General features: G+C 48.5%; 1 protein-coding gene across 3 annotated transcripts in view; it reads right to left on the bottom strand.

The window, feature by feature from the left end:
- Positions 1-1,379: 1,379 nt before the first annotated feature.
- Positions 1,380-11,387, bottom strand: part of LOC140714254 (pro-neuregulin-3, membrane-bound isoform-like) — a 661,105-nt gene continuing 651,097 nt past the window's right edge. For all 3 annotated transcript variants that reach the window (XM_073025309.1, XM_073025310.1, XM_073025308.1), the window contains 4 exons: positions 8,674-8,797; positions 7,367-7,491; positions 3,778-3,972; positions 1,380-3,097 (listed from right to left, as the gene is read on the bottom strand). In XM_073025309.1, coding sequence (XP_072881410.1) covers positions 2,617-3,097; positions 3,778-3,972; positions 7,367-7,491; positions 8,674-8,797 — 925 coding nt within the window. In that variant the 3' untranslated portion in view covers positions 1,380-2,616. The remainder of the gene's footprint in view (positions 3,098-3,777; positions 3,973-7,366; positions 7,492-8,673; positions 8,798-11,387) is intronic.

Here is an 11,387-nt window from a genome sequence, read left to right as displayed (position 1 = left end):
GGAGATCAGAGGTTGCTGAAATACTCAAACCACCCCATCTGGCACCAACAATCATTCCACAGTCAGTCACTTAGATCACATTTCTTCCCCATTCTGATGTTTGGTCTGAACAGCAATTAATCCATGACCATGTCTGCTTGCTTTTATGCACTGAGTTCCTGCTACATGATTGGCTGATTAGACATTTCCATTAACGAGCAAGTGGCCGCTGAGTGTATATCATGAATGGTGGGGCTCCAGGGAGCTTGGCTGGTCAGAGGGACCATGCTAGGCAAGTCCAAAGATTCCTGAAGCTGATAGTACAGGGAGATATGGTGGTGAAGGAGGCACATGCCATTGTTAAGCAGGCCAGAGAATGTAAGAACACAAGAGGTAATGAAGATGCTGGAAATAGAGAGCAATGCACATAAAATGCTAGGGGAGCTCAGCAAATCAGACAGCATCTATGGAGGGGAATAAATGTTGACATTTTGGGCAGAAACCCTTCATCAGAAAACTTGTTCCAATGATACCTGACTAGCTGAGTTCCTCCAGCATTTTGTGTGGTAATGCTGGAATGGAATGTGCAGGCCAATATACAAGAGGTTGAATGTGATTGTACTGCGGAGGATGCAGAAGAAATTTACCAGAACCTTCTCAGGAGAGACTGGAGAGGCTCAGTTTGCTTTCTTTGGAGCGGGGAGGACTTGATGCGTGCAAGACGATGAGAGGCAAAGATAGTAAGAAACTTTTCCCCATGACAGAGATGCTAAGGCTGATGATTGTAGTTTTCTGGTGAAGAGTGACAGACCTAAGAGAGGAACTGAGCCACTGCTTCTTTTTTTCACTCACAGGGTGGCAGCAATCTGGAACACACTGCCTGAGAGGTGGCTGGAGGCAGGAGCTCCGCCAGAACTGTTAGGAAACATCTGGCTCAGCACTTGAATTGCCAAGACGCCGCAGGCTGCGGCCCAAGTGGGATTAGCTCTGCCGAGCGCTGTGGGCATGCTACGCTGGTGTCAGGATGTGTGTCAGCACTTGTGGGCTGCCCCCAGCACAACCATGGGTGCAGTGGTACCTTGCGCAAGCGACACATCTCACCGTATGTCTCCATGTGCACGTGGTAAATAAATCTGAGTCTGCATGCCCTCGGTTACCAAGCAGGAGCAGCAAGCGTATCGGAACACCATTTCCAGGCGTCCCCTCCGAGAGCTGGGAAATGCTGCTTTTCCTCCGTGGTTGAAAGCTCGAGATCTGGGAGCTTCTTTCCCACCAGTATCTCCACCTCGCAGGCCGCAGAGGCTCACGAGGGCAGGTCGCCCCCCCACCCAGCTTCTGGAGATGGCGAACCTGTTTGTGCATTACCTCAGAGGACAACGCAGAATCAAAGAGGCTCCACAGAGTTTTAAAACTGTTTTTAATTCGTACACCATGGGTTCCACCAGGTTGTGTGATGAATGGGCCCTGATCTCCGGCTGCAGTCACAGTAACCCTGACGCGGCATTAGTGAGGTGGCTGGCCTCTTGCTTCCTTAGGGCTTCTTGCCTTGTGAGGTGTGTAGAATGGACAGAGGAGGTGGAGGGGAGCAGTGGGGAAGGGGGAGTGGGAGAGGAGCCGAGGGAAAGGGTGGGGTGCAGTGGGAGTGCCGTCATTTCACTGCTCTGGGTCTCAGCTCTGGATCGATGTGGAATTACGTTGGAACGGCATGACAACCCACCACCTGGTTCTCTGCAGCACATCCAGCGGTGTACACTTGGGGCCCATTCTGAAATCTGCTCAACTGAGGGGCAACTCTGAGAGTCGTCTCCTGGCAGTGGGAGTTGTGTGCCCATAGCTGAGGAACCCTGGGCACCAGTACCAACGTCCCTACCTATTACAACCAGCTACAGCCCCGCGGCCACATTTCACTGGCCAACAGCAGGGGCTCGCGGCTGGTACACTAGGTGACCAAGGTCGACAGAAGGGGCTCAGAGTTGTTAATCCTGGCTCCTGGGGGCAGCAGCAGCAGACCGCAGCTATAATGCTGGGTTCCCAGGGCCAGGCAGCATACACACGTGTCCAGAGTCAACAGCGGCACCACACAGCTGTTAACCTGGGGTTTCCTTGGTCAACGACTGGGGCACGGAGCGTTCGTTAATGGTTGAATTGTTCAGTTCCAGTACGTGGCTGTGCTAGAAATTTGCCTCCGCGGTTAACCCCACTCTGGCCCCAGCAGCACGCCATATAGGTAAGCCTGTGTTGAATGTTTCTAGCAGGGGTTCCCGCAACTGGTGGGTGTACCATTGCCCTTCGGCCTGGTTCATCCCAAAGCCTGCGACCCTCGCCTCTGCCAGTGGAAATGCCCGGGGCCTGGGTGTATCAGCGGTGGAGATGCTGGGAGTTAATCCAGGTTATATTGGTGAAACACAGCACGTCCCAATACACACCCACTGCGAACAATAGGCACTAGGATCTTCACCAGAAATAAAGAAACATTATCTGATCAAACAATACAAAAGAGTTTCCATAAACCACTATGGGGGCAACAGACTATTTGGTTTCTAATTAAATGCTTTAAATAAATGCATATAAATTATTCTCCTTTTTCATATTTGTTTCTTGCACCCAGGTTCACAATGCAATGAAAACAGCAGAATGTCACTTCCCTAGGTCACAGTCTCTGCACTGTTCCTTCTTCAGCAGGAATGGCACCTCCTCGGCCAAAGCCACGGGAAGGAAGGCTGTGTTTTCTCCGGCTGCCTCCTCGCACTCGTTGATCAGTTCATAGTCCTCCGGCTTCCGGCTGGCTAAAGCCAGGATCTGGATCTGCCGCTGCACTGTCTGAAGAAGCATCTCCACTTGCTGACCCTCGGCCACGTGGAGCGGGGTGTTGGGCGCGCTAACGCTCGGGAAGGAGTGCGGCTCGTGCTCCGCGCAGCCGCATTCCTGGCTCTCCACTTGTACCTGGACGCAGCCCTTCTCCCCCATCAGCGGGGTGACGGGGACCGAGGCCGCCCAGCACTGCGGCGACGCCCTTTTATCTCTGAGCTCCAAAGTGCACAGGTGGACATGTCGGTGTGAGGCAGCAGGGCACATCCCATGGGCACCATCTGGGGGTTTTCGACAGGTCGCTGCAGGTCTAAAGGGAAGAAGACGGACCCATGGACAGAGAATCAAACGCCAAAGGAGAAAACTTCAAGCATAAAGAAGGTATAGCTGTACATTCACAGACAAATGCACACACACACACACATGCTCTCTCACACACACACGCGTGCGCACACACACTCACACACACGCTCGTACGCACACACACACACACGTATGTGCACGCAAGCACACACCCTGCATGTACATTTGCACACGTGCATGCGTGCAGCAGGATACATGCATGTATGAGCAGTCGTACATGAAACCACACTGACAGAATGACTTGTGCACTCATTCACACAGAGATATAGAGTCAGATTCGGTTATACTCCTGCACTTTCACAGGAGGGCTGAAGCAATCAGAAATACGCATAAGCACATTCACACACAGTATCGTGCAAACACACACACACACACACACACACACACACACACACACACACACACACACACACACACACACACACACACACACACACACACACACACACACACACACACACACACACACACACACACACACACACACACACACACACACACACCCTCTTCCCTACACTGAAACATCTATTTATACACAGCATTTGGCACAAACTTTCATACACATGCTTCCACACATAATCCCAAATGCTTGAGAGCACAGAATGGATTCCTTGTGGCAGCTCCTACCGTTTGCTGTCTAACGAGTCATTGGCTGAAGAGAGTTGATCTTGTATCTGGCCGTTTGTACTGGGAGACTTTGAGGCTTGTACTTCTCCAACTGAACTCTTCGAACCGTGGAGTCGAGGTGGCGAGGGGCGAGGGCTGACCTTCGACGACATCCTGCCCAGCTGCCGTTGGCTAAGAGACGAGGAAGAGCAATACCTGTTGGCCAATGAGATTCTTACAGTTACTGCCTGTTGGAAGGAAGACATCCCTTCCCATGACTCCATCCCATGGCAACCTTAGTAGGTATTCTCAGCTGCCAATCCTGACTGACAAAGTTGAGTATAGGAGCAAAGAGGTCCTTCTGCAGTTGTACAGGGCCCTGGTGAGACCACACCTGGAGTATTGTGTTCAGTTTTGGTCTCCAAATTTGAGGAAGGATATTCTTGTTATTGAGGGAGTGTAGTGTAGGTTCACATAGGGATGGTGGGGCTGTCATATTTTGAAAGATTGGAGCGACTGGGCTTGTGTACACTGGAATTTAGAAGGATGAGAGGGGATCTGATTGAAACATATAAGATTATTAAGGGATTGGACACGCTAGAGGCAGGAAAAATGTTCCCGATGTTGGGGGAGTCCAGAACCAGAGGCCACAATTTAAGAATAAGGGGTAGGCCATTTAGAACAGAGTTGAGGAAAAACTTTTTCACCCAGAGAGTTGTGGATCTATGGAATGTTCTGCCTCAGAAGGCAGTGGAGGCCAATTCTCTGGATGCTTTCAAGAAAGAGTTAGATAGAGCTCTTAAAGATAGCGGAGTGAAGGGATATGGGGAGAAGGCAGGAACGGGGCACTGATTGTGGATGATCAGCCATGATCACATTGAATGGTGGTGCTGGCTCGAAGGGCCGAATGGCCTACTCCTGCACCTATTGTCTATTGTCAGAGGATGAGCTCTGAGTCATCACTGAATTATTCGCCCTCGCATAGCAATAAGCCAGAGATTGGTTGTAATGTGAAGGGTTAGTGTAGTTGCCTTCACTGTGCCAGTCATGAATTGACTCGTTTGAAGGACGTAGCCGTTGGTTGCCTTGCGCGCCATGGCACCAGTGTCTGGTTCCAGGTGCCAGGGGTATAAGGGTAGCACGTGCGAGAGACTCGCTGGCTTTCCTTTGTCTCCAGGGCATCCACTTCACACTGAGGTCACGACCAGTGCTGACAGACCACTGGGGAAGTGTGCTGCAGATGCAGGAGGGCCCACATGCACACTTAGCTAAGTGTTGGTTGAATGTTTACTTTTGTAGTTGTGTAACTGAATGTTTAGTGTCATAGCTTTCAATATTTAGAGGAGTACTTAGATGTTTGGTCTAAGGTTTTCCTGTTTGTCTGTAAATAAATTGGTAATGTGCTTAGTCATAATCAATGTCTTCTGTCTCACTGACCAAATCTGTGATCCTGCTTCCCTGCAACAGTGGTCTCAAACTCAACACCTTCAAAAACAAGGTCCACTTCCAACTTGTCCTACTGTACCAACCTACCCTTCAACATATCAGTTGACAGCGAGATCTCGGAGAGCCTGGACCAACTCCCTTATTTTGGGATCTAACGCTTGGCGTTCATTAATAATAGATCTACACGTTCTACACCAGCACAGACTTTGGTCAATTGAGGAATGGGGTATTTGAAGATCCTGACTTCAGACTCAGCTCAAAACTCATCACCTATCAGGCATAACAGATGCCTGTCCTCAAGGAGAACAAGCATGTGGTCCCTTGAAAAGGACATCACGTGGACGTATATTCAAGGTGTTGAAGAAGGTGTTTGGCATGCTGGCTTTCATCAGTCAGGGCACTGAGTGTAGGAGTTGGGACTTTCTGTTACAGTTGTACAAGATATTGGTGGGGCTGTTTTTGGAATATTGTGTACAGTTTTGGCCACCCTGTTACAGGAAGTATATGGGAGATGGTGTCAACTTTTAGTGAGAGCTTCTGGGCTGATAATGTTGGGTGCGTGCCTAACACCAGATACCCAAAGCAGGCCCACTGACCTGAGGCCTGTCACGAGAATAGATTACCGGGAGTGTACAGGAAATAAGACGGACTCCAAGAAATGCAGCAGTCCCACTGCTTCTTGGAAACCCAAAGTAGAGAAGCAACATTCAGGATGACACGGAGACCATCAAGGCTGTGACTCCGAGCTGAAAGCCCACTAATCAAATCTCTCTTCATAACTACAGTCAACATCTCAAGGAGAATGTTAGATCCATGGATCCAAATTGGAGATGTATGAAGTAGCCAGAGGAAAAAAAATTGGAGGCCTGAGAATTGGGAGTGGTTCAGAAAAGATGAACCAAAAGATTAACTAAGTAAACAGAAATGTGAGAATAAACGTGCAAAAGGGACATAAAAACACTCCACAAGTATGTTAACAGTTAGTGAAAACAGAAGCAGATTTATTCTGTTAGAAATGGGAGAAATGGAACAAACAAATGGCAGAGCAATAAAATGAAAACTTTGGTCCTGTTTTCATGGAAAAGGACAATAAGAAACTGCCTGGAAATGCTTGGGTAGTTAGAAACTAATGAAGAAGAATACTGGAGAAAAAGTATCGTGAAAAAAAGTACTCCTAGAGAAGTTGGTAGCATTGGAAAAATAAATCCCCAGCACCTGACAATCTGCATTGCAGCTTACTAAAATACTTGTGCACAGAAATAATCGACTCATTGGCTGTTACCTTCCACAATTCTATTGATTATTGAACTTTTCTTGTAGAATGGAGGGTGACAATTGGAGAGACACAGAGTCATGGAGCACCACAGCACAGAAACAAGCCCTTCAGCCCATCTAGTGCATGCTGGACTGTTGTTCTGTCTAGTACCATCAAACCACACCCGGACCATAGTCCTTCATACCCTTCCTATCCAGGTACTTACCCAAACCTCTCTTAAACGTTTCAATTATGCCGGCATTCACCACTTCGCTGGCACCTCATTCATCTTGTTCTGGTCTCACCCAACCCCAGAGGAAAAAGCCTGCTTGCATTAACTGTATCAATACCCCAAATAATCGTGTATATGTAGTTCTAACATAGAAAAGGAAGAGGAGATAGAATACGGAAATATAAATGGGTTTACTAACATCTGGTATCAGGGATCTGCAAAGTCTAGTATACAGAAGCTGTTAACAGGATACTTAAAAAGTATCAGAGAGATGAAGTTAACATAGATTGATAAATGGGAATAATTTAAAATGTTAAATAATAAATGTATAATTTATGTTTAGTTTACGTTTTTCTTGGAAATATTGTATATTTGATGCTCCTGGTACTGCTGCAAGTACGACTTCTTCACCCCTGTGCACACGTTTGTCCATATGACAGTAAACTCAACTTCTGACTTGTGCTTTTACAAACCTTTGTACTTTTGAGGATGCATGTGGTAGAATGGAAAATGTATGTGGTGTGCTTGGGTTTTCAGATGGTCCTCCCTGGCAAGTGGAGGACCTGGGTTCACAGTGGAGGCAGTGGAGCACGCCGTAAATCCATATTGAACACCATCTCTTTCCCTGACGGTAACGCTGAGCAGAGTTTGGCTGGAATTTTTCCGCATCGATTTACCTCTGTGGTTTCCCCACTGATTTTTGTGAAGGCGAGGATTTGGCTGGGGACGACCCGGCAGCTGAGAACTGCGATTCCAGAACCTTGCGCTGATTCTCCACCACGTTGGCATCAGGCTTTGTGTACTGAAAAGAAGAGAAACATCACCTCAGGGTCTGCAAGCACCTTACCGAGAGCCGTGCTGTGTCAGGAGCCTTCCAGTGGCATCACCAAGGAGCAGGAGACTGTCCTCACAGTAACAAAATAAGAATCTCTCAGCAGGGGATGATCATTAGGACTTCCTGCAACACTAATACCAATTTCCTCCACCCTGCATAGACTGGGATCTTCCTCAATTATAAATGTTTGCAAACTCTTAGTGGAATTAGATGAAGGGTGCCAGAATGACCATGATAGACCGAATGGCCTCATTCTCTGCCATACCTTTCTGTGATCCCACAAGCTAATCTAGGTTAACTGGATGAGTACTCTGACTGTGTTCACGTCCATAAATAAAATGGAGCCAGCTGTTAAAATGCTCTAAAGGTGTCGGCCCTGCTCCCTCTTTGGATCGGGGGAGGCAGTAGGCCAGTCCCTTCTGCCACTGAACTCAGGAGCTGAGCATGCATGGTGGTGGCGCTCACACAACGTGTTGCTCCTGGCAACATCTCACTGAACCCGTCCAGGGGCACGAAAACTGGAGTTAAAAAGAAATACAGGCGCTGGAAATTGGAAACAAGAACTGGAAACGCTGGAAACCCTCAGCAGGACAGGCAGCGTCTGTGGAGAGACAAACAGGGTTAATGTTTCAGGTTGATGACCCGAGTCCAGAACTGGAAAGGAGAGAAAACGTCAGTAAAGTGGAACTGGAATTTCCCTGCAACAGGACTTGATCAGCCCTGATGAAGGGTCTCAGCCTAAAAAGTTAACTGTTTACAACCCTCCACAGACACCTGACAGGCTGAATTCTTGCAGCATTTTGTGTGTAATGCTCTGGAATTCCAGCTTGCCTTTATGGAATTTCTCTGACGGGGGAGGCTGGAGGAGAAGTTGTTAGTGGGGCAGTTGGAGGATGACAAGGGAGCCTGATGCTTGCAAATAGCAAGTCAGGGTGTAGTATAGAAAAGGAAGAAAAAAGGACTGAGCCAATGTCACAGACTGGGGAAAAAACAACCCCAATATAGACAGACACAAGGAAGTGATCAGAAGTCAGAGAGTTGGGAAGCCTGTAGTGCACCCAGTTGGAAAACGAGATGCTGTACTAACAAAGCCTACTTGCCTCAATCACCTTCAAAGTAGCTGCCTTGGCCCAGTTGCCAGCTGCTTACCTTCTCCAGGGGTAAGACGTTCTGACGAGGACTGTCCGGTCTCCTCACTTCACTGGTGTTCAGACTGTAACTTTTTGCAAAGCGAATCTCCTTGCTTTGATCACGAAGCTTCTGCCTTTGTTTTCTGATAAAACAGAGATCATCTTCACACCCGGCAAACTTCATCCGTTAGCCTCCGAGCAGTGATTACTATGTATGCTGCAAACTCGCACTGGGTGGAAGGGAGACGGTCACCCTGTCTGCTAAACCACGAGCCTTGCTCGCAGCACACAAAATGGCACCGGTCCTTCCTGACCAGCATTGCCCAATGGAGCAAAGGACTGTCAGGTCACTGGGGAAATGAAGTAGCCATGACGACACAACAGTTAGTCTGCTGCCTCCCTGCTCTGGCAACCCACGTTCAATCCTGACCTCCAGAGCTGCCTGTGTGCAATTACCGGCTGAACGAGTAGTCTTGGGGGTACTGCACGTCTGTGTCTTTATTGATGCTTTGCTGCACGCTTGAGTGCTCGGTGGAGGGTGCAGATGCTTTTTTGCTGGTGAGGGAGGGGGGGGTCATTGCTTTGCTGCTGTTTGTGTGTGGGAGGGGGGAGCTGGGGGGGCTTTGGGGTTCTAACATTTAACTGTCGTTCATTCTTTGGGGCACTCCTCTGTTTTCTTGGATGGTTGTGAAGTAAAAGAATTTCAGGATGTATATTCTATACGTTTCTCTGACATTAAATGTACCTTTGAAACCCACACCTTGGTAAACAGGTGACCCCCACACCTCGATAGACAGGTGACCCCCCCACACCTTGGTAAACAGGTGACCCCCACACTCCGATAGACAGGTGACACCCACACCTTAGTAAACAGGTGACCCCCACATCTTGGTAAGCAGGTGACTCCCACACCTCGGTAAGCAGGTGACACCCACACCTTGGTAAACAGGTGACCCCCACACTTCGATAGACAGGTGACACCCACACCTTAGTAAACAGGTGACCCCCACATCTTGGTAAGCAGGTGACCCCCCACTCCTTGGTAACAGGTGACTCCCCACTCCTCGGTAACAGGTGACTCCCACACCTTGGTAAGCAGGTGACCCCCCACACCTTGGTAAGCAGGTGACCCCCCCACACCTTGGTAAAGAGGTGACCCCCCACTCCTTGGTAACAAGTGACCCCACACCTTGATAAGCAGGTGATCCCACCACTCCTCGGTAACAGGTGACTCCCCACTCCTCGGTAACAGGTGACCCCAACACCTTGGTAACAGGTGACCCCCACACCTTGGTAAGCAGGTGACCCCCCCACTCCTCGGTAACAGGTGACCCCCATTCCTCGGTAACAGGTGACCCCAACACCTTGGTAACAGGTGACCCCCACACCTTGGTAAGCAGGTGACCCCCCCACTCCTCGGTAACAGGTGACACCCCATTACTCGGTAACAGGTGACCCCCATACCTCAGCACTCTCTGTAGATTTGACTGAGCCTTTTTTCACTTAGTTAATTAACACTGGTGAAGGATCGTTAATGGCCTCAAAATTCAGGCCATTAAAAATGTGTAAAGAGCCTTTTAGAGCAGCTCAAAACTGTGAGAACAGCAGGTATGAGAACGGTTTAAAGTGAATAGAATCCAACGGGGTAAAACACTGGGAGATCTGGGATGTGCCCATAATCAATATGCCAACCCCCTGTTGTGTTTGGCTCAGTAACATCAGTAACCATGCTACCAATGTAATTCACTGCGAGGAAGGGCTCCGGATAAATGTAAATCTCTTTCTTATTATTAAAAACTGGCGCACTAAACAGCAGGTGGGAAGTGTCAATACCTCCTCGCTGGCATGGTTTGAGATCGAGCCCACAGCAAAGGATCCTTGCCCAGTAACCTGGCACCACCTACAGTGAGTGACATTAAGGCTCAGAGTGCTGGGTTGCCAAGGCTTCAGGATTTCCCCGGAGACTGGGAGTAATCTCAAGGACGTTGCTCCTAGCAACCCTGGAGTGAAACTGCGTCTCTGTGATTTGTAACCCGAGCTGTAAAATAAAGTGCTTTACCACAGATTGCACCTCGTCATGGTCTGTCGGGAGACCACCAACTCATGTTACAATGATGGCTGATAAAAAGCAGAGAAAATGCTGAAATTCTATTTTGAAGATGACAAAAATTTCAGAAAAACAAGTCAGCTGATGAAAATATGCCACTCCAAATTAACACTACAGGGAACTTTAACTTTACTGGGAAGCTGTTTTGCGAATATTTCCATCGAATAGAATGGATGCCAACTATTGGACTGTTTGAGGAGATGAATGTGATCTGATCGCTCCATCTGGAAAAGTGTGAAGAGCTACACTTTGGAAGTTTGAAACTGAAGGCAGCGTACAGGGTTAATACTAGGTTTCGTAGCTGTTTGATCTTGGGGTCCTCCAAGCTGCCATTCAAGTTGATAGGGTGGTTAAGTAGGCGCCTGGTGCATCGGCCGTCATCAGTCAGGGGACTGAGTTCAAGAGCTGCATGGTAACATTGCACCTCTATAAAACTCTAATGCAAGGGGGCGTAATTTTAAGGCTACTGGAGGAAACTATAGGGTAGGTCAGAGGTAGGTTTTTTTTCCAGAGAGTGGTGGGTATGTAGAGTGCACTGCCAGGAATGGTGGTAGAGGCAGATACATTAGGGACATTTAAGAGGCTCTTACAAACACACAGACGGACGGTAGAAAAATGGAGGGCTG

This window comes from Hemitrygon akajei, chromosome 21 (assembly GCF_048418815.1).
Source record: "Hemitrygon akajei chromosome 21, sHemAka1.3, whole genome shotgun sequence".
NCBI classification, from domain to species: Eukaryota; Metazoa; Chordata; class Chondrichthyes; order Myliobatiformes; family Dasyatidae; genus Hemitrygon; species Hemitrygon akajei.
This window is presented reverse-complemented; position numbering and strand designations above follow the sequence as displayed.